Genomic DNA, 22,935 nt, shown 5'->3' with positions numbered 1-22,935 from the left:
TGCAGTAGGTGCTTGACAAATTAAATATATGGCAAATGGATGAAAGATCAATCAGCCTCCTAGTTAATTGACTGCCTTTGGGTCACATACTCCTCTGGGCAAATTTTCTGTGGCTGAGGGGATGTCCCTGGAAGGGGACATGTCCCTTTTAGTGCTAGAGCCAAAATTTGTTTGGATCTCATTCCCGCTGCTTACTTTAATCTGAACTTCAGTTTACATTTCTGCAAAATAGGATCGATAAAACCTGTCCTTTAAAAGACACCTGGAAAAATAAAAATAATAATAATAATAAAAGGCACCTGGGTGGCTCAGTAGGCTAAGCGTCAGCCTTCGGCTCAGGTCATGATCTCAGGGTCCTGGAATGGAGCAGGGAGAATAGGGCTCCCTGCTCAGTGGGGAGGCTGCTTCTCCTTCTTCCTCTGCCGCTCCCCTGCTTTGTGCCCTCTCTCTAGCTCTCTCTCTCTCTCTCTCTCTTTCTCTCTCAAATAAACAAGTAAAATCTTTTTTTTTAAGATTTTATTTATTCATGACAGACTCAGAGGGTGGGGGATGCAGAGACACAGGCAGAGGGAGAAGCAGGCTCCATGCAGATAGCCTGATGTGGGACTCGATCCCAGGTCTCCAGGATCACACCCCGGGCCAAAGGTGGCACTAAACCGCTGAGCCACCGGGGCTGCCCACAAGTAAAATCTTTTTAAAATTTTAAATAAAATCCGGGGATCCCTGGGTGGCTCAGCGATTTGGTGCCTGCCTTTGGCCCAGGGCACGATCCTGGAGTCCTGGGATCAAGTTCCGCATCGGGCTCCCGGCATGGAGCCTGCTTCTCCCTCCTCCTGTGTCTCTGCCTCTCTCTCTCTATGTCTATCATAAATAAATAAATCTTCAAAAAAAAATAATAAATAAATATTTAAATAAATATTTAAATAAAATCTTAAAAAAAATAAATTTAAATATTAAATAAAGGCTCAGGGGTTCAGTATTAAGTGAGATTGTGATTATGAAAGTAGGTTATATATTCTAAGATTCCAGGCAGTTTAATTCAAATCTGGTCACTCACATGCACCAGGAAAACATGGATGATGGAAAGGCCAGCTTATCTGTTTAGTTCTTTTCGGTGTTGTGTTCCCCCAGAAGAACCTCTAACTGGCTCTCTTCTTGTTCCTTTCCGTTTACTCCCCCAGGGTCACTCAGGATGTGTCAACTGTCTGGAATGGAATGAAAAGGGAGAGTGAGTATGAGCTAGTGCACCTCTGGAGATGGGAGTGAGGAGGCTGAGAGGGGAAACTTTCCTCCTCCTTAGTAGAACTAAGGAAGAGAGACTGCTGCACTTTTCTGTATACTTCAGTTTAGTCCATCATTATCAACACAGAGTTGAATGATGAACTGGATAACTGCCCAAACCCTGTTTTTCTGATAACCTAAGGCACTTAAGGAATAATGAGGAGTCCTTAGGACAAAATAGAAGAAACTCAAGTAATGTTTACAAGATAACCTTGAATTCTGTGATATCTCCTGTTTGTCGTGCTCTATGTGGCTTCATTCCCTATGAATAGGGAATGTGGGGTAAGGGAATGGAGCCTAGGAACTTGAGAGGTCAGAACCCCTCATTATGCTTGCAGTTTGCTTGCCTCTGGTTCCGATGACCAGCACACGATTGTGTGGGACCCTCTGCACCACAAGAAGCTGCTCTCCATGCACACGGGACACACAGCAAATATCTTCTCTGTCAAGGTGAGCAGGATAAGGCACAGAGCAAGTACAAGGTGTGACTAGGCTGTGCACATGGTTGTATTTGCCCATTGGTGTCCCATGTTCCCCCTGGGGTTACAGACACCTTTGTGATCTGAGCATCTGACTATGATTCCTGGAACCCCATCTCTTTTTCATGTTCTGCTTCCTTACGTAGAGCCACAAGGCCAGCTCTAGGTGAATTTACATTTATTTGAGTGGTGATAGTATGTGGTATGGTTCCAAGCATGAACTTAGATAGCAGAAAGACTTCTCTGCCTCTTAGAAGCTGTGTGACGGAGGCAAGCCCCTTTACTCATCTGTAAATAGGAAGTTAGCTTAGGAAAAACCCCCAGATTCATGAATAAATGAGTAAATAAATCATTTAATTTTAAAAGGGAAGCAGCAATCCATAGGCTTAATATTATAGTTCAATGAGATAATTGTAAAAAGGCACCTGGCACAGGTGCTTTTAGCTATTCTACATTTGGGCTACTGACTCGTTGGTGGAAGTTGAGCTGAGGAGAGTTGGGAATAGGACTTAGAAGTGTCTTCAGACCTCTGAAGGCTTGTAAGTGGAAGTGACATGAAACTTCTGCCTTTTGGTCCCAGAGAACAGATGTGAGATTAGTGACTCTTAAGTCCACAGGAGCAAATGTGGACCAGATGAAGGAGAGAACTGTCTAATGCTAGAGCAATTTGGAAAAGGTAGCATGGACCCTTTGAGAATGTAAGAAATGTCCAAGCACTGAGGTACTCTCCACACTGGGAACTTTATCTGCCAGGTATAAGGTTGGAGGAAATGACCTTTAAGGACCTTTCCAGCTCTGAAATTCTATAATGGATGTATGTGAGAATGAGGCTGTCTTTTGGAAAGCTTCACTAATCTAAGAAATATTTTCCTAATTAATATCAAGAAGAATTACAAGATACATGAAGAAGGTAGATTTGAGAGCAGAGAACCTACTTATCTCCCTAAACCCTGCCTCCTTCCTAAGCTCTGATTTTCACCTCCTGTTCCAGGGACCAATCCTAGATGATTTTCTGCAATTTTAGAGACAGAACAATGCTGACTCACCTCTTGCATGGCAAGCAGGGACTGTTTTCTGCCTCCTGAAAAGTGTTAGATTCAATTTGAATCCAGGGGTTGGGATCTGGGAAAGGGACCTATGCCATCAGTTTGGCATCATACAGCACAAAATGTTGAGTTCGGAAACCAGAATTTGACAATGGTCTTGATACTCGCTAATAGTTAGGGCAAGGCACTTAACATTCACAGACCCTCAGCCTCCTCTTCCATTCAAGTGTAGAAAAGGATTCTTCTCTCTAGATACTAAGTAGCACTACACACAATTTTATTTAACCCACAAGCTCCCCCTGGTGGCAACTACAGTGTGTGATGAGTGTGGCTCTAGCCCTCAAGAGCTCACCTGTTCATTTCTGTTGTGCATGAGGTATATGCTGTCTCCAGACAGGATTAAAGACTACTAGTTGCCCCTGAAAATGATTAAATTCCATCTATTTCATCTACCCCTTGCCCTGGTGATCCATTAGAGAATGGTATGTGGAAAGAGTGAATTGTTGTTCTTTTGTGAACAGTTAAGTAGGACTTGAGCTCCTTAAATGCAGAATAATGCCCTACCCCCAGCACCCATTCAGCCTTATTTTGGGTAGGAAGAAACTTTTCAATTAAGAAAGAAGATAATTAATTTTTTTGAACTCAAGAAAAAGAGAAAAAGTTAACTAGCACGACACCTAAATTTTTTCTTCCCAAAGCTAGGTGACAGAACTGCACACTTTTGTAAAATTACTGTTCAAAGCTATACTTATGGCTGTTTTGTTCTTATCACATGTCATCTGGAATATTTTGTTCTCAACTTCGTCTGAATGGCGGGGTTCTCATTCTTTATAATAGCTACATGGAGATGTTGTCTCCTGATGCTCAATCTTTCCCTAGGGTCCAATATTTGAGCCATTTCCAGTATTTGTTATTATGAGGAGGGCCACTGAGCATTTCTGCACAGGTCCCTTTTTTTCTAATAGAATTATTTCTTGGGAGTGGAACTTTGGGGTCGAAAAATAGAAACAGTTTTTATTTTATTACCTATTGCCAGATTATTCTCCAGAAATATTTGAAGCCAATTTAAATTCCTACTTCCTTCTTAAAACACTGGAAGTCCTTTTCATTTTAAAGATAATTTATTACAGAATCCTCAGTTTATCAAAAAGTCCTCATAAGGTAGTGTGCATATGGGAATCAGACAGACTTGAGTTAACCCAGTGTTAGTGCTGAACCTCAATTTTAAGGGGTTATTTTAAATATGAATAAGATATGGTACCTGCTCAGGTGTCTAGCACATAGTAAATGCTTAGTAAATGGTAACAGCCATGATTAGCATCCACTCAGCTCTTACCTGAGGAAGAATCAAAGGAAAGGGATTCCTTAGGTAGTCAGTTTAGCATGTCAGGACTACTCCAGCAAAGTAAAGGTGTATGCCCCAATTTTGACCTGTAGGCCTATGGGCTGATTCTTGAGATCCAGTTTTCTTAGTGGACTGTCTTAGATGGGCTCATTTTCTTACCTGATATGAAGAAAAGAGGGTGGTAACATCCAGGCTAGTCTTCTTTCCTGGCCAGCCCTACCCCCACTACCTGCCAATCTCTTCTTCCATCTTTCTGGAGCAGTTCCTGCCTCATGCTGGGGACCGAATCTTGATCACGGGGGCAGCCGACTCCAAAGTGCATGTCCACGACCTGACAGTAAAGGAAACGATCCACATGTTTGGAGACCACACAAACCGGGTGAAACGCATCGCCACAGCGCCCATGTGGCCCAACACATTCTGGAGTGCTGCTGAGGATGGGCTTATTCGGTAAGGGCCTGAGGGATGAAGCGGGGCCTGTGCCTTCCCTGGTTCCCCTGCATGTTGGCTCCCCTATCCCATCTGCCCCTGCTGCTTCCTTCTACAGGCCTCATTCCTTCCCTTCAGCAGAGTTCCACCCTCACTTGTCTGCCCAGGGCACTTGTCTGTGAACATTTGCTTGTCCTGCTCTCATCTTCCCCACTCTTTACCCTCTCCTACACTATATCCAGGCCTGCCGGCCTGCTCTCACCAGCACAGAGTCTGCTTCCTCCGGGCTTTCACACTTGCTTTCCCTCCATGTGGTTTCCTCTGTCCTCAGTTTTTTCAGTGTTTGATTTTCTCACCCTGAGATCACCTTAAGAATCACCACCTCAGAAGCACCTTCTCTGACTATCCTGTCTGAAGTAGGACCCCCTTCCATTATTCTGTCTCAGCACCCTAATTATATCCTCTATCACTCTAATTACCATCCGTAGTTCTCTTATTTTATTTACTTGTTGGTTTATCTTCTTGTCTGTATCACTCACCAAGCAGTGAACTGTCAGAGCACTCCACCTGTCTCTTGTCCCTGGTTGTGTCCTTAGAGCCCAGCACAGTGCCTGCCACATAAAGGTGCTTGTACACTTCTCTCGAATAGTTGATCAGTGAGCGTATGTGTGAGAAGGGAGAGATAGCCAGCCAGAAATGGTAAAGTGGGCTTTCTCCCTTTGCAGTGGCCTGGATTGTCACACCTTTGCCTCTACTTCCCTTCATCCTAAAATGGTCACAATGCCCTTTAACTCCTTTCTTCAGAGGTGACCTTAGAATTTTTATCTCCCCAACCTGCTTTAATGCTTCCCTTTAGATCTTATAGGGCTTTATGCCCTCTTCCCTGTTACAATGGTGGAGAGATATGTAAATCATTCATAAACAGCAGTTAGAAGCAGGGCACTGATGTCAGACAGACCTGGGATCAAGTCCTACCTCTGTCACTCAGTGTTTGGGGCAAGTCACTTTACCCCCTGAATCTTAGTTTATTCATGTATAATGGGAATTATATTATCCCCTTTGCTGGCCTGAGTATTAAAATTGAGATAATGGCTGAGTGAAGTAAGTCAATCGGAGAAGGACAAACATTATATGTTCTCATTCATTTGGGGAATATAAATAATAGTGAAAGGGAGTATAAGGGAAGGGAGAAGAAATGTGTGGGAAATATCAGAAAGGGAGACAGAACATAAAGACTCCTAACTCTGGGAAACGAACTAGGGGTGGTGGAAGGGGAGGAAGGCGGGGGGTGGGGGTGAATGGGTGACGGGCACTGGGCGGGGGCACTTGACGGGATGAGCACTGGGTGTTATTCTGTATGTTGGTAAATTGAACACCAATAAAAAATAAATTTATTTAAAAAATAAAATAAAATAATAAAATAAAATAAAGATAATGCCTGTGAAAACCTTAGGATAGTACTTGGAAGAAAGAAAGCGCTTGGCGATGGCAGGTGCAACTCCATGTTATTCTTGTTGACCTTGACTAATTACTGTGTGCCAGGGATGCAGGTAGAAGCTAAGCATCTAGAGTTGGAGCCTAAGCACTTAAGCAAAGGTACAATCAGGGAAGGTAGTAGAAGACTACTAGTAGTAGAGAATCACCTTCCTAGTAGAAGGTGAGCATACACTGGGCCTTCCAGAATAGACAGGATTTGCATGGGCAAGGAAAAGCAGAGTGGCCTCCCCAACTTAAGCAGAGTTTGTAAAGGCAGGGGTAGATAGGCCACATAGGGGATAGTTGTAACTGACACAGAAAACTGAGGAATAAGACTGGTATGAAATCAGGTCTTGGAAAACAGACTGAGGAGTTTGGTGAAAATAAACTAACAATAAACTCATCCTTGAAGCATTGGGGAATCTGCAGTTTTTTGAGCAGGAGAGTGATATAACAAAAACAGTATTTTAGGAAAAGTAATCTAGTGAGATTGGCTTAGAAAGGTAAGGCGGACAGGGTAGAGATTATTGCCTATGTCTAGGCAGGAGGTGAGTGAGCATACAGGGGACATCCCCCCTCTTTCTCTGTGCCATTCTCGACAGCACAACAGTCCCCCAAACTGCACTGAGGGGCGTGTTACTGCCCGGGATGTCTGGCATGACCTTTACCGCCTGAGTGGGATTCAGAGTTGTCTTGGCGCACTGTTTCTAGATAGCTCTTAGGTGACCTCTAGATTCTTTTTTCTGTCACCTCTATACTTCTTCTGTTTCCTGTAAGAAATTAGATTAAAAGTAGAGTTAAGGAGAAGAGCCAAGTGGTTAAAGGCTGTCTCGCCAGCTCTGCACTATCACAGCTTCACACTTATTGGCAGTGTCATCCCAGATAGGCTCTTTACCTGCCTTCAGCCTCAGTGTTCTAATGGTACCTGGGAATGGTGGAAGGATTTAATTAGATAAGCCATGCACAACACTTAGGGACAATACTGGACACAAAGCAATTTCTCACTCTTATTAATCAAAAGTAATAGTATTTAATAGCAATATCACTGATACCTGTTAAAAAAAACAGTACAGTAATATTTACCTTCAGTAGTTATATGAAGAATAAGACAGATTGTGTGAGAAGCCTATTTCAGGTGCCTGGCCCACAGTGAGCACTCAAGAAATGGGAGTGGTTTTTCAGGGCATCTGGCTGGCTCAGTTGGAGGAGTTTGCAACTTTGGTATCAGGGTAATGCGTTCAAGCCCCACATTGGGTGTAGAGATTACTTAAAAATAAAATATTTTAAAAAGAAAAAGAAATAGGAATGGTTTTTGCCATTCTTATTATTAAGGAACAGGTCAAAGCCACTCTCAGTTGCTTTATATAACAAGGCATTAGCTTCTACCCTGCCTCACAGGAGGACCCAACCCCCACCCCCTAACACTGTCCTCTCTCACAGCCAGTATGACCTTCGGGAGAACAGCAAACACTCGGAAGTGCTGATTGACCTGACAGAGTACTGTGGCCAGCTGGTGGAGGCCAAGTGCCTCACTGTCAACCCCCAGGACAACAACTGCCTGGCAGTAGGGGCCAGTGGGCCCTTTGTGAGGCTCTATGACATTCGCATGATCCATAACCACAGGTATGAATAGTTCGGTCTCCCCTGGGCAAGTCCCTGGGAACCTGCTGCCCCTTTCCCTCGTTGCCATGCCCTCTTCTTTTTGAGGTAGGTTTTTTAAATTTTGTGATTTAAAAAAAAAAAATGTAATCCATACTTGTTTTGGAAAATATGGGAAGTATAATAAAGAAACTACCCATAGTCCACCACCTGAAAGAAATCACTGTGTATAATATTTTCTGCTTGTTCTTTTACTCTGAATATTTGTACAGAGTTATAATCTTGTAATTCTTTTTTAGAAAATTTAATTTTTTTATTCTTTTTTTTTTTTTTTTAAACAAACATAGAATATACTCAGAACCTCCACATAAGTCCCAGACCTGCTCTGCTAGCTTGGGTTTTCACTTGACTCCTGGGACAGACACAGGAATGTCTGGCCTGCTTTACTTTCATTTGTGGGTTTGGGCAACCATTGCTGCTCCTCACACACTACATGACCTGGAGTGGACCTTGACCCTTACCTTCATCATCTGTAAAATGGGGATTATAGGGTGGTCATGAAGACCAAGACAATGGACAGGACCTACTTGTAAAGCACTGTAATGTATGTGGCCATGGCTATCTAGTTGGTGAACCTTTGGGGTTGCTGAGGTAAGGAAGAAAGGTACCTCCTTTCAGAGTTACTCATTTAGGTTTTCTTTTAGGGATTGTGGTCTGGTCCAGCCAGGGGTAGTGCTAGGGGTTATAATCTATATGCTTTGCCTTCCCACCAGGAAGAGCATGAAGCAGAGCCCTTCAGCAGGTGTCCACACCTTCTGTGACCGGCAGAAGCCCCTTCCAGATGGTGCAGCCCAGTATTACGTAGCAGGTATGACTGAGTATAGCTCAGGCCCCAAATTCTTGACTGGGTGCTGACTCTCTCTGGGGTGGTACAGGAGGCAGCATGGCATGGTGGTCAAGAGCAAGGGTTTTAGAGTAAGGCAGATGTGGGCTTTAATCCTGACTGTCATTGACCAGCCATACTGTGACCTTTGGCAAACCATTACCCTTTATAAATCTTAATTTCTTTTCCATAAAATGGCATCATAATGATTAAGTGAGATAGAGTATTTAAAAAGCAATTAATTAGCCTAGTGCATCTAGTAAGTGTTCAACACTTGAAGCTGCTTTTATGATGAATATAATTGCTACCATTATTGATATGGTTGGCTTCATACAATCCCCTGCCCCTGTGGGGGAGATGGAGAAGCTCAATTAGGGTAACTAAGCTGTTCCCCACAGGTCACCTGCCAGTGAAGCTGCCTGATTACAACAACCGTCTGCGAGTGCTGGTTGCCACCTATGTGACCTTCAGCCCCAATGGCACAGAGCTGCTGGTCAACATGGGAGGGGAGCAGGTATGTATGGCTTCCCAGGGTGGCTTTGCTCCACCACCCATATTCAGTAGCCAGGTCCTATTTCTTACTTCCACTACCATGAGGCAGACAAGAAGCAACAGCCTTATTGTAAATGACTTTATGGTGAAATGTAGGAGCAACAAGGCATCATTGGAATTCCTAGAGAAGTGCCCTGGCCTTGGCTTTTTCTTAAGCTTTAGAACTGACAGGACCTATCTTCTGTGTACTGTGAATTTGAACAAGTGTCTTCATTCTTCTGAGCCTCAATTTCCTCATCTTTTTTCCTAGGAGAAAATCCTGGGGCTCAGAGCGAGGCTGTGGGTTAGGGCCAGCTGTAGGAGTGTTCCTTGATTATGGCAGGTTACTGTTTGCATATTCTCAGGATATTTAGTAAGCCTTGCTCAAATCCATTTATTCTGCATACATTCACTGAGTACTTACTGTGGGACTAGCATTATTATAAACATGAAGGAAACAAATGTGAACCATGATCCAGCCCAGGTTGACAGGGGAAACATGACAAGCGAACCAGTTGATGACATTACAAGGCATGATGGGTTATGTACCAAAGAACTGGGATAGAGAACAGGCGAGCACCTGAGTTCAGAATATAGGTCTGGCTTCAGATTGCTGAGCCATCACCTGGCCTAAAGGTAACATACGGATGAGTAGAGAGGCAGTCTAGCAGAGTGGTTTGGAGCCAGACAGACTTGGTTTTGGGTCCTCGCTGTGCTACATGTTGCTTTTATGGCCCTGGGTAAGTAAAGTCTGAGCCTGTATTTCTTCCTCTATAAAGGAGATGATAATAGCAATTCTTAGGGCACCTGGCTGTCTCAGTCAGAAGAGCATGCAATTCTTGGTCCCTGGAGTTGTGAGTTTGGGTCCCATGTTGAGTGTAGAGATTATTAAAAACAATAAACTAAAAAAATAGTAGTACCTCTCTATGGGGTGGTTTCTAGGATGAAATGAGATAAATCATATAAAACAGTTTGCAAAGTTTCTAAAGCAAAGTAAGAATTCAATAAATGTTATAATAGATAATAGTATAATAGATATATTACTATTAGTATAATAGATATACTATTATAGATACTATAGATGCTATAATAAATATATTATACTAATAGTATAACAGATAATAATATAATAGGTAATGTTTGCTGAGATAAGTAAGTAGCAGTGTTAATTTGGGCAAATTGCTTCCCTTCTCTGAGGCTTCAGTTTTCCCATCTGTAAAGTGAGACATTTGGCTTTGTGACCTCTGAGGACCTTTCCAACTTAAACATGTGATTCTAATTAATGGCAGTGTTTTAAGCAGTCTACCCTAAGGGCCAGGAACTGGGAATATTTTCCTGTCTGAGGTTTGCTCCATAGGAACCTCTCCTGGCCTTGCTTGATGGCTCCCTCCTCAACACCCACTGTGTTCCTGAGAGCCATCAAGCCACCAAGCCTTGCTCATGGCTAGCCACATTCTTACCTCATGGTCTCTGTCTCTTTTCTTGACCCTTCCTCTCTAGGTCTATTTGTTTGACCTGACTTATAAGCAGCGGCCATATACCTTCCTCCTGCCTCGAAAATGCCACTCCTCAGGGGGTAAGTTCTCTCTTGGGATAGGGTATCTCTGCTGGGAGCTTGAATGTGTGTCACCTCTGCTGAGAAAGCTGCCTCTTCTCTTGTACTGTGGCTGTGATCCACCAAAAGGGGTAGATTCCCTGAAAGAACATTCTTCTGTACAGTAAGAAGGAAGATAACAGTAGGCCAGAGAGATCCATCAAAGAGGTTGGCATCACGGTCCTTTTCACTTCCTTCTCAAAAAGCAGTTTCTTTCCATGGCTTGTCTCTTGAGGACCTGAAGTAGTTGCCCTTCCTTTCTCATCCTGGATCAGTCTCACTGACTCCTCTCTGAGCCTTACTGTTGATTTAGGCACCTCTACTTCTCCCTGCCCAACCCCCAGCTAAGGGTAATGTCAAGTTGAAGCTGTGTCCCTCTCCAACCAGCAGAGGGCGCACAGGCTTTTCTTTATGCATTTGCCTGCGTGTCAGAACTTGCTCTCTGGGAATGGATCTCACCACGGGAGAATGGCCCACAGTGGAACCATCAGGTCCTGTGATGGAAGCTGGAAGGCTGCTGAGGAGAAATGAGGACTTTCTCTTGAGTTGTTGCTGTTCCTTTCTCCCCACCCCTGCCAGAAGTTCAGAATGGCAAGATGTCCACCAATGGTGTATCCAACGGTGTGTCCAATGGCCTGCACCTTCACAGCAACGGCTTCCGGCTGCCAGAGAATAGGGGACATGTCAGGTGAGGCCAGACTGACTTGTCCAGCCCTCTCAGTCCCAATTACACCTTATGGTACCTTACCATATAATTGGAGAAAAGAGCATGTCCTGTAAAGCATCCAGGCACACACCTCAGAGTTTGAGGGGCTGGGGCAAGGGTTGTAATGGAGTAATGGAGTATTTCTGGATATGGCTAGTGTTTCCAATACTGCTCCTCCCTGGTAGGATTCCAGTCATGCTCAAACTGAAGCTTCAGTCCCTTGGTATCAGTAGCTAGGTCAGGAACCGGGGGCCAGCTGCCTCTTAGTACTGAGCTCTCTCTTAAAGGTGTTCCACACAGATGGACCTCCCCTATTATATTTTTCTTTGTCCCATACCATCTTTTGGTTTCTGTTCACTGCCAGACCCAATGCTGGACTTTAGATACAGAGGTGCTCAAATCCTCTGAGCTTTGAGAGAAACAGATGTCTATAGATCCATGGGAGGAACTTGGGTGGTCATAAGGTTCATCTCAATGTGGAGGCAGGTGGCTAGCTACTGTCATGGCCAGAAATTTGATTAAGAATTGCCTTTGGGAAATAGAGTAGAATCGCTCTTGGGGTCCCTGGATAGCTCAGTTAGTGGAGCATGCAGCGCTTGATCTTGGGGTCATGAGTTTGAGCCCCATGTTGGTTGTAGAGTTTACTTAGAAAATTGCCTTTAACCTGTCTGTGATAGCTTCATTTCTGTTTCTCTGGTTTTTTTTTTTTTCACTGGTTCAGTGTATCTGGACTGTGCCCACTACCTATTACAGTAATCCAGGCCAAGGATAGGAGTGGTCCCCTCTTCTAAATGACAATGGAGATCTCACAGACCAAGAAAATACAGGTGGCCCTCAGGCAAGGCTTCAGACTTCTCTGACCTTCTTTGGCTGGCCTGACTTGGCTCTCCTTCTCCATAGCCCCCAGGTAGAGCTGCCCCCATACTTGGAGCGTGTGAAACAGCAAGCCAACGAGGCCTTTGCCTGCCAGCAGTGGACCCAGGCCATTCAGCTTTACAGCAAGGCCGTGCAGAGGGCCCCTCACAATGCCATGCTCTATGGGAACCGAGCTGCTGCCTACATGAAGCGCAAGTGGTGAGTGGACTCTGGCCAGGATGAGGGATGAAGACGGGGCCTGGTGGAGCCAAGTTGCCGAGGCCTCCCGGGAAGGTGGCAGTGGCATCCCACTGCCTCTTAGGGCTCCTTAGCCTCCTTCTCCTCCCCACCTCCAGACTGGAAGTCAGGAGGTCTCAAGCACCAAGGAAGCTCATAATGAAGTAGGACATGTTCACAAGTAGCTTCAACACGGTATTTTGTTATAAAATGATGTGGTCACTGGGCAAGTAGGATTTGAAGAGAATGATTAATCCCAATTGCTGCATAATTGTGCCTTGAATTGGACTGTGAAGGAGCAGTGGAATTCTTGTTAGATAGAAAAGAGGCATTTGGTGAATTCAGGTGGTATCTATCTGATTCTGCAGCTCCTTGACCTTGGGGCCTGCTTCCCTATGCTCTTAGACCATTGGACCAAGCACAAACAAGATACCAGGGATCTAAAGCTGGCCGTAGGTCATGTTGGGTCATAGTGGCTGGTGGTAAAAGGGTGGGTCCATATCCTGAAGAACCCGCTATCTTTGGAGACCATCAGGGCTCTCAGCCCTTCTGCCTGCAGCACCAGCAGGCAAGCAGGCGGGCAGACCCCATCCCCCAGCCGAGGCCAGGACTGGAGATGGATAGAGCTGGGCCCACAGCCATTTCTGCTCCGTCTGGCATCCGTCGGCTCTGCCCAGACAGACAGGCCAGCTGGTGTGCCATCGTCTGGCTGCAACAAGGCAGGCCAGAGAGGGAAGCTTAAGAAACCCACCCAAGTCAGCAGGATGGTAGATGGGGGTTTGGGAAGATGCTACCCCCATAGGCCTTAGCTTAGGCATCAAGAGTTTGCCAAAGGCTCAGATGGCAACCCAACCCAGGAGGTGATGGTTTGGGGGCCATCCTGATGTGTTTTGCCTCTCTGTCTCAGGAGTTGGGTAGAATACAGTGTCCTCATCCAGGCTTTAGAATGAGAGCTGTTTCACTCCTACATTCTTGCTAAGAGTGGCTAATGATTTCCCAATCCATGGGTGCCCTTGACATGTTCTCTGAATTCCTACTATGCACTAGAGACCAGGGACACAAAGTTCTTCACTTTGAGTTCCTGTGTTCCAGAGTGCCCAGCCTTTGGACGGAGGACAAAGACATCATGGTTCATCATCAAAGAGGCAGGAAGCAATGAGTCTTTGAGTGATCAGGTGAAGCGCTGTGGGCATCAAGGAAAGTTAGGTCACTTTAGCTGGGGTCAGGGAAATGTCAGGAAGATGAGGTGTCTGATGGGCTTTAAATGTGGGCAGGCTTAGGCAAGGAAATGAAAAGGAGGAGGGGATTACAGGGAAGGACATTCCCAGGAAGATGAATGGTGTGAACAAAGGCGTGGGGGTGGGGGACTGACTGAAGAGCTTGTTTGCAGAACAACAAATCCATTTGGCTGGAGCAGAGGGTTCTGGAAGGGACTGGCAGGAGATGAGTCTGTGAGGTAGCCTGGGGCCGGCCTGGGAAGGACTTGGAATGCAGAGCGGTGGCGTTTTGGCCTGGATTCAGTGGGATGATGGGCAGCTACTGAGGAGTTTTGAGCAGGAGAGGGATGTGCTGAGGGCTGTCCTTTCAGGGAGATTGATCTGGCAGTGAGTCTGGATGGGTGAGCCCTGGGGCCAGCCTGCTCTCCCCATCCCCACATGCCTGCCAGTGACCCCTAGAATGTCACATTCTGTCCCAGGCCTGTCTCTCCAGGGCTGCCATCTGCTCCTGGATGCAGTGGGAGCTGTCACCCCCTGGCTCCTGGTTGGTCTCTGTCTGGCTCTCTCCAGGAGCTCTGAGGGGCACTTTGCAGGTGGTAATTTGGGTTTCTAAACAGTGCCTGCTCCTTCATCACAGCCAGTCGTTCTGACGCAGGCCATGCCTTCAAAGCACTCTGTCCCCTGCCTGCTCCCACACTGGTGAGCTGCTTGTTGTCGAAGTGGGCATGGCTGCTGCAAGGGCTGAATGCTCCCTCTGAGTGCTGTAGCAGAGGAGGGTCAGGAGGGCATTTTCCCTGTCGGGCCTGCTTTGGCCCTATGCAGGAGGGTTGTGTGCTCTATGTTGGTGGAAGGAACATCAACCCTGGAGAGTGTTGCTTGGCACAGTTGGGTCCTAGGCCCATCTCAGCTCAGCAGGGAAAGGAAAAAAAAAAAAAAAAACAGTTACCGAAGGAGAAGAAGTGGTTCTTATGACCTCTCTGGCTCTCCAAATGACAGGTGGGAACAGATGAGAGGTGCTGGGGAGTGTATTCTATATTCTGGCATAGGGTGGGAGAGCAAGAGACTTTCCTTTGACCCCTCCCCACCCACTCTCCCCACAAAACCATCCCCACTTCCCTTCGACCATGCTATGGGAGGTTGAAGAAGTGAGTGGGGATGATTTGGAGCTCCTGGCGTGCCCACCCCCCTTTGCCATCAGCTTTCAGAGAGCTGACTCTGCCAGTCTGTCAGTCCCCATCCTTCAGCCCCGGGAGGTAGAGGCCACAGCTGCTGTGGATCAGTCAGCCAGGACAGAGGGGGGTCTGGCTGAGGGCTTGCTGCCTGCTGATCAGACCCTGAGTCCCCAGCCTGGCACTTCTGGCTTCCCCAGACCACAGAACTGTCCTTGAGGGCCCCCTGCCTTGGCCATGGCTTTGAAGACCAGCCGGGGGGATTTGAGGAGGTAGTTGGAGGAAAAGAAAAGGAGGGCTTGGGGAGCCTGAGATGGGCAAGATGCCAGGCCTTCTGCTGCAGAGAGCTGCGGGTGCCTGGGGTGAGCCAGTGCACAGTTGCACTCTATGCCCAGCAGAGGGCAGCCTGACACTGCTTTCCCCCCCAAGAGCACACACAAACCATCACCACCACCCACCACCCACCCCACCCCTACCCCCATCCACCATCCCCACCATGACTTCAGGGTTCCTGACTTATCTCCTTAACATACTCTGTCTCCTGGGGACCAAGGCCTGGGCTGAGCTAGAGTTCTTTCCATCCCCAAGTACCTTCTCCCTGAGATCCATCAGAGGTGGGCGGAGGTGGCCACAGGAAGCAGAAGAGACTGAGTGGATTCCTTGCTTGCTATGTGGCCCCACCTCCAAGCCACACTCCCCTGCCTTCCCAGGGATGGTGACCACTACGATGCCCTGAGGGACTGCCTCAAGGCCATCTCCCTAAACCCATGCCACCTGAAGGCACACTTTCGCCTGGCCCGCTGCCTCTTTGAGCTCAAGTATGTGGCTGAGGCCCTGGAGTGCCTGGATGACTTCAAAGGGAAGTTCCCGGAACAGGCCCACAGCAGCGCTTGTGACGCATTGGGCCGAGACATCACGGCAGCCCTCTTCTCCAAAAATGATGGTGGTGAGTGGGCACTGAGGAGGGGTTACTGTCACTTTCTATTTGAGGTCCTATGTGACATGCTAGAGAGGACGTAGTTCTGACATCAGTGACGCCTGGATTCAGGTGTTGATTCAGAAATCATGTGGCTTTGGAACAGTCATTTGGTCTCTCTGAGACTCAGTTTCCTCATCTGTAAAGGGGGAGTGATAGTACCTCCCATTCACAGTTTCTGTGGAGGATTAGCAATAGCGTGCTTAAAGCACCTGGTATAATGCCTGGAACTCAGGACAGGAATAAGCTCAGCTCAGGCCATCTATGTAGCTCCAGCTGGGCCTGCTCAGCCTGCTCACAGATAGGGCCTTGGCCGTTCCATTGGACATCTGAGTAAGAGGCAGCAGCTGGGGGTTGCACTCATTCCAGTTTGCACACTTGCAACAGAGGCAGCAGCATAGCGCAGTAGAAATACCTCATGCATGTGGTGTAAAACCTTGGGTTCCAACTTCGGCTCTGCCGTGTGGTAATTATGTGATCTTGGGTGAAGCGCAGCCTCCCTGAACCCACTGCCTTACCTGCACAGAGAGCATTAAAAAGCCCTGTCTAGCTCACCTCAGTAGCATTGGAGAGTGAGCTGGGTATTTGGTGAAATGTGAACTCACTGGAGGCAGACATGGATCCTCATCTCTCCTATGCAGTTTACTAACCGTGCGATTGATTCATTTGTTTGAGTAGTTATCAAGCATCTACCATGTGCTAGGCACTGTGCTGGGTCCTGGGAGTACAGCTGTGAACAAGTCAGATGAGATTTCTGTATTCATGGAGTTTACAGCCCTAGTGAAGGAACCAAGCGATGGAGGAGAAACAGAGTGTGATGAGTGCCATGGGGACCCGATATGGTATGGGTGCATGGGGCAGGGCTTGGTATCAGGCTGGGGTTCTAGAGGAGGAGACATTTAACCTGAGATCTCGAGGATGAGGGAGAAGAGGTAACTAGATTAAAAGTAGCTGTGGGAGGTGAAGACTTCCTGGTCTCGGGACCAGCACATGCAAAGGCCTGGAGGCAGGCAGAACCAAGGCACTTTTAAGGCACTGAGAAAACTGTTGTGATTTTACCCAAGGCTCTTAACCAGTCAGTGCCTCAGTTAGGATCTGTAACTTGTCTTCCAACGAGGAAGGGCTTGGACCTTACTGCCTTCAGAGCCATGGATCTATTTAGAAAAATCTCCCCTTCAAGGCTCTCGGTAGTGCTTCACCTTCTCCTCCCTGCCTCTCACCTCCACAGAAACAGACTGCGGGCCTCTGCATCCTTGGGGCTTTCAGACATTTTTCAGGGACCTGAGCCAAGGCCCTCCTAGCATCTGAGGTCCCCTCTTGAACATCCTCAAGGGCTCTGTCCAAAGATGCTTCTTCCTCACAGTCATTCTCAGCTTTCCAGGGTAGGGGTAGGGCTGAAAACAGGGCCAGGGGTGGAGACAGGGGAGGGCAGGGGAAGAGGGACAGGCCTCACCTTTCCATGCTCTCTGCCCCCAGAGGAGAAGAAGGGAGCTGGTGGTGGCGGTGGCGGCCCTGTCCGCCTCCGCAGCACAAGCCGCAAGGACTCCATCTCGGAGGATGAGATGGTGCTGCGGGAGCGAAGCTACGACTACCAATTCCGCTACTGTGGCCACTGCAACACCACTACGGATATCAAGGAGGCCAATTTCTTTGGCAGGTCCGAGGTCCTGAAGAGGAGGAGGGCACAGGCTAGTTGGCAGCAGGAGGTCAGGGGTGGGGGTGGGGGCATAATGCTTTTAGAGAAGTCTCAAATCCCAACTCTGCCTCTGTATCCTTGACCAAATGGCTTCACCTCTGTGGGCCTCAGTCTCTTCATCTATAAAATGAGACCAGCCATCCCCACTCAGAGGTCGTCCATAATGAGGATTAATGAGGACAACCATAAAGCATCTAGCACAGGGCCTGGACTCTGCCTTTATCCTCTACCTCCTCTTCCTCGGTCTCCATGTGCCAGAGCTTGGTTTTTTGATATTGATACTTGGAGCTTTCCTCTGCTGGAGGTATGAGGCAAGAGCCCTCAGAAGCTGGCGGTCTTGGCACATCATGTGCTCAGAACTGTGCCCAGTTACTGAGGGACATAGCCCATGTCTCAGATTCCATCACCCCTAACCCTCCTTTGTAGATGGTGTAACTTTCTTTGGGTAGGAAACACTTGAATTTGAGAATCTCTCCATCAAGATCCCCTCTAAGTGTAAGTCCTGTGTGAGGAGCAGATGTACTGTAGGGTCTGGACCCGGGAAGGCTAGAGCTGCTGAGGGAAGGCTTAGACAAGAGTGTTCCCAGAGACCTAAGAGATGCAAGATCTGATCCAGCACCCAGGGAGCTTATAATATGCTTTGAGGGAGAGTATCTTGAAGGGACCAAAACAGTCCCTAATCCTGAGCTTAATAATAGCTGGACAGTGACTAGGGCTCAGCAGTTTGGAGAGAGGATTACCACGTGTGGGAGTTCTGAGTCAAGTGAAGATCCCAGAGTTCGGGGGGCTGAGCAGCTCCAGATGTCCGTGTTCCCCCTCGCCCTAAGCCACACAGCCTCTACTTGAGGCTGTAGGGCAGTACCCCACCTGACCTCCCTGCCCTTTGCCCCTCTGCCAGCAACGCTCAGTACATCGTCAGTGGCTCTGACGATGGCTCCTTCTTCATCTGGGAAAAGGAGACCACCAACCTGGTCCGCGTGCTCCAAGGGGACGAGTCCATCGTCAACTGCCTGCAGCCACACCCCAGCTACTGCTTCCTGGCCACCAGCGGCATCGACCCTGTTGTGCGGCTCTGGAACCCACGGCCAGAGGTAAGGGTATAGAGAAGATGGGCAAAACTAGACAGGGAGGAAGGTTGGGCTGGACACTGTGCAAGGCCTCTGGCTGACTCAGGAAGGGTTGGGAGGGGAAATGAGCCAAAGGCTAAAAGCTGCTAGGATGAGTGAGCTCTTACCCAAAGGCCCAACACTATGTCAAGGTGGGAACCATCAAATTCTGGAAGTGCCAAATGTAGTGAGTGGGCAGTTCCGGGGCAAGAGTTGGCACCTGCCTTCTAGGGGCATATCCCTGAGCAAGTGGAGATGAGACTCATATACAGGAAATAGTAACCAAGGACAGGGGTGCAGGAGACAGGGAGGGAGGGAACCAAAGCGCTCCAGCACCACCTCGTGAGAACAGTACCTCAGACGCCCCCTAGGTACCTAAGTACCCTGCCCCTCATAGACCACTGTGTTGTGTCCCCCAGAAGCTGGGCAAAAACCAATCCCTTGGTTACATGGGAAGTATGCAAGCTTTGGAGTCTGGTGAACCTATGTTTGAATCCTAGTCCCTTCACTCACTGCCTGAGGGATTTAACCATCTCTGGCCCAGGTTTTTATCATCTGTACATTGGAATGGAAATGACAATACCACCTCAGAAGGCTGTTTTAAAGAAGTGATTCCTATGAAGTGTCCAGTCCATAGCGACACTTAGGGTGTTATGGTCCCTTCTGCTCCCAGAGTGCATAGCCAGGCAGGCTGGCCTGAGGCCTCCCCTGCCCTCTGACCCACTTCCCTCCCCTTTCTAGCCAGCAAAGCAGAAATCAAGTGGTGTATCTAATTACAGAGGCAGTTTACTGTGAATTTTAAAGAGAACCCTACAGGCCTCTCCCATGAGGAGAGAAGAGAAGGATAAAGGAAGCTTTGTTGGAAGTGATGACAGAAGGGAATAGGATGGGGGTGTCGTCTGTGCTCCCCATCCTGGGTATCTAGCAGGTGTGCCCAACAGACCCTGTGTGAGTCCTCTCTTGTATGTGTCCACATACAGGCCCCCCATGTGGTATGTCCCCATCATTTCTGGTATGGGGCCCCACCGACATGTATCCTGATAGGTGTGTGCCTATATATATATATATATATATATCTCAGTGTATTGTGTTGTTCCCTCCCAATGTATATTACCAAATGGGCCCCCCATGTGGTATGTCATGTCCTCACAGAAGTATCCTGGTGAGCATGTCCCTGTACATGTCCCAGTATGTGTATTCCCCTGCACCCAATATACACACATGAGTTTATGTACAAATCTCATGTACATCTCCTGGTATGTATGTCCCCTCCAAATGTATTGCTCCCTGTGTGTGTGTTTGCCCCTGCATACACATATATCCCAGTGGTGTGTGTGCCTTCCCCCACAGAGTGAAGACCTCACAGGCCGAGTTGTGGAGGACATGGAGGGTGCTTCCCAGGCCAACCAGCGGCGCATGAATGCCGACCCACTGGAGGTGATGCTGCTCAACATGGGCTACCGGATCACAGGCCTGAGCAGTGGGGGTGCTGGGGCTTCTGACGACGAGGACAGCTCCGAGGGCCAGGTTCAGTGCCGGCCCAGCTAGACCCTCCTAGCTCTGGTCCCCAGCCTCTGCTACTGGCTGGACCCTCCGCCATGGGCAGGAGGTCAGGGGGTTCTGTTTTGGTTTGTCTTCCCCCCCTCCCCATTTTTTCATTTTCCTGTTTTGTTTGTTAGTTTGGCATTGGGGGTGGGGGGTTGCTACAACTTGCTGGCTTTCAGACTTTTGGGCAGATTGCCCCTTGACTGGTCCCAGCCCTGAGCAGAAGAGCGGGAGGGGAAGTCCCTCTTAATGCCCCCCATGTCCCGCTTCCATGTCCCTGGAGGGCTCTGGCCTGCCTCAGGTTGGGAGGCAAGGGCTGAAGCTGTCTTCAAGGACTGCCCTATACTTCAGTTGGCGGCAGGAAGGGGAGTGGAATTCCAGTCCGTAAGGGCTAGCCTTGTCCTGTTGCCACTCTTGCTCCTACGGGCAAGGCTAGCTCCTCCGTGGCTTCAGGGAAGGTTCTGAAAAAGGATGGGGTCCCACCCTCCCTCCAGAGCTACCATGTCGGGTGGAAGCAGAAGGAAAGTGGGAGTTCTGCAGTAGGCAAGACCAGCCCCCTGCCTGGGCAGTAGAGCGACCTCGCCCTTCTCCCAGTGCTGGCTCTGGACCCTGCGCCTGCTCTTGTTGGCCACCCCTGGGGGCTTAGCCTTTCCCAAGGGCCCTGGCAGAGGGTAGGGCACCATGCCCATACCTTTCTGCACTGCACTACGACTACTCCCACTCCTCTTTCTGGGGGCTCCTTGGCCTCACTGTGACCTTTCTGCCAGAGCTCCCAGCCAGTCCTACTCTGCTGAGGTGGCACTCCCCGCTAAGGGCCCATTCTGCCCTCCCTCCCACCCCACTTGCTGAGCCGCCACAAAGACCAAAGAAGTGATGGCTTTTCTCTGTCCCCTGCTGCTCTGGGGGGAGGGGGGTCTCCGGAGCCACTCAGATGGGAAAATCCCTAACTCGGCCCCCTCCCTCCTCAGCAGCCCCAAGCTTAACACTGGACAGCGGTCACCCACCACCCACCAAGCCTCTCTCTGCCCCCTGGTCTCAGCTGGGAGCTGCTCCTGAGAGTGGCTCAGCCTTCCTCCCCTCTCCCTCCCTCTCCTTCTCTCTCCCTCTCCCCTTAGTGCTTACTTGGCTCCAGCCCTCCAGCTGCAGCCTCTGGGGAGCAGCAGCCTCCCTCCTTCCCTCCCTCTGCCTGGTCTCTGCCAGGTGCCTCCTCTCAGTCAGGCTTTAGAGCAGCCCTGGAGACAGGAGGGCCATGTTAAAAGCTTTTTCACAGTTTTAAGAAGAAGGTTGGGGGGCGGTGAGGTTAGTGGTGGGGGGTCTGGCACCATCTCGTCATTGCTTTAATCCCAGCAACACAGGTGGCAGCTTCTCCCCCCTTCCTCCCCACCCAGTCCCTCTCCCACCCCTCTCTTCTAGCTTGGTAATGAAGTATATTTATTGGTGAAGGAAACAGCTGCTGCTGCTTTTCCTGCTGCTGGGACTTGCTCCCCTGTCTCTTCTCCATGACCTTTCTCGAGCCAGGGAGGGGAAAGCAGGAGTACTGGGGCTGGGCCCTGGGGCCCAAGGACCAGCAGGGGCCCCTTTGCTTTCCTGTGTTCGAGCCACCTGCCATTTCCTCTCTCCCTGCCTCCCTCCCACCCTCCCTCCCTCCCTGCCTTCTGCCCCCTGCCTGCCCAGCCTGGGCCCTGCAGTGTGGAGAGACACATAAGCCTTACTGTCCTCTGGGGGCAGGAGCCGAGCCTTTTTGTTGCTCCGCTCCCAGGAGAGTGAGGGTGACGCAATTGATTAAAACCATTTTGTTCTAGGTGTGGCTGCTGGCATTTGTGGGGTGTAAATGGGTCTTGGAACCAAAATGAGGGTAACTGATCCCTCACTTCTGTAGCTATGTGACTTTGAGTGACCATACCTCTACAGGGTAGAATTGAGGCCTGCCTTGGAGGATCCCTGTGAGCAGAGGCCACCCAGCATAGCAAGGCTGAGTGCAACAGAGCCTGCCACTGGTGGCTGTGAATTGCAGTAATCAGCTTTCACTCTCCTGGCTGTTTTCTCATCTCTAAAATAAGGAGGTTGAAGTCTTAGTGGCTTTTCAGCTTCTAAAATCATCCCAAACAAGAAATACACATTTTACATTGTGACCCAAGATACCCATACTTATTTGTACGTATACATAATGAACATAAGTTTTATGCAATAATATTTACCTTTGCTACATGCAATGTGTTCTATTTACCAATCTATTTTATTAAGGAGAAAAAAAAATGCTGGCCACAACCCACTAAATGGACTTCACAAACCTACAGTTTTTTAATGTGCCCTGAATTAGAGGATTTATTAGACCAGAGGTTCCCAAACTTTCTCAGCTCACAGCACTCACCTCAGCACTAGTGGCTCAGTCATTTTCTCATGGAGCCTTTAAACCATAAGAAATGCCTAACAGTTCTATTTATCAAGTATTTATGCTCAAATCACATAACAAGAATTATGTCCTACTAAGTCATTTAAAAAAAAATAGTACATATAAACTAAAGGGAAACAATACTTTTATTTCATTCTTAAATACAGTAAGTAATGGGATCAGTGTGCTTGTTGGGCACTATAAAACTTGTCACACTTTCTAATCAGCAATTAGACACTACTGCCTTTATTTCCTGTTCTGCATCAACTTTCAGTTGCTTCTTATCACAGCAACCACTAAAAACCCAGCTCCTCAAAGATGACATAACCATAAGAATGTATCACAACCTAATGATGAAACTATGAACTAACTA

The 22,935-nt window shown here is 48.2% G+C and overlaps 1 protein-coding gene across 3 annotated transcripts in view; it reads left to right on the top strand.

Annotated features, from left to right (window-relative positions):
- The window catches only part of WDTC1 (WD and tetratricopeptide repeats 1), a 62,008-nt gene extending 40,037 nt beyond the window's left edge, over positions 1-21,971 (top strand). Inside the window, exons 4-16 of one of the 3 annotated variants that reach the window (XM_026014591.2) lie at positions 1,182-1,228; positions 1,620-1,731; positions 4,414-4,601; positions 7,497-7,679; positions 8,429-8,523; positions 8,937-9,052; positions 10,570-10,645; positions 11,243-11,351; positions 12,270-12,443; positions 15,558-15,793; positions 17,300-17,480; positions 18,418-18,610; positions 19,976-21,971. In XM_026014591.2, coding sequence (XP_025870376.1) covers positions 1,182-1,228; positions 1,620-1,731; positions 4,414-4,601; positions 7,497-7,679; positions 8,429-8,523; positions 8,937-9,052; positions 10,570-10,645; positions 11,243-11,351; positions 12,270-12,443; positions 15,558-15,793; positions 17,300-17,480; positions 18,418-18,610; positions 19,976-20,173 — 1,908 coding nt within the window. In that variant the 3' untranslated portion in view covers positions 20,174-21,971. The remainder of the gene's footprint in view (positions 1-1,181; positions 1,229-1,619; positions 1,732-4,413; positions 4,602-7,496; positions 7,680-8,428; positions 8,524-8,936; positions 9,053-10,569; positions 10,646-11,242; positions 11,352-12,269; positions 12,444-15,557; positions 15,794-17,299; positions 17,481-18,417; positions 18,611-19,975) is intronic. The other 2 variants (XM_026014592.2, XM_072750663.1) reach the window with 2 other exon arrangements.
- Positions 21,972-22,935: the final 964 nt, after the last annotated feature.

The sequence above is a fragment of the Vulpes vulpes genome, chromosome 2, assembly GCF_048418805.1.
Source record: "Vulpes vulpes isolate BD-2025 chromosome 2, VulVul3, whole genome shotgun sequence".
NCBI classification, from domain to species: domain Eukaryota; kingdom Metazoa; phylum Chordata; class Mammalia; order Carnivora; family Canidae; genus Vulpes; species Vulpes vulpes.
This window is presented reverse-complemented; position numbering and strand designations above follow the sequence as displayed.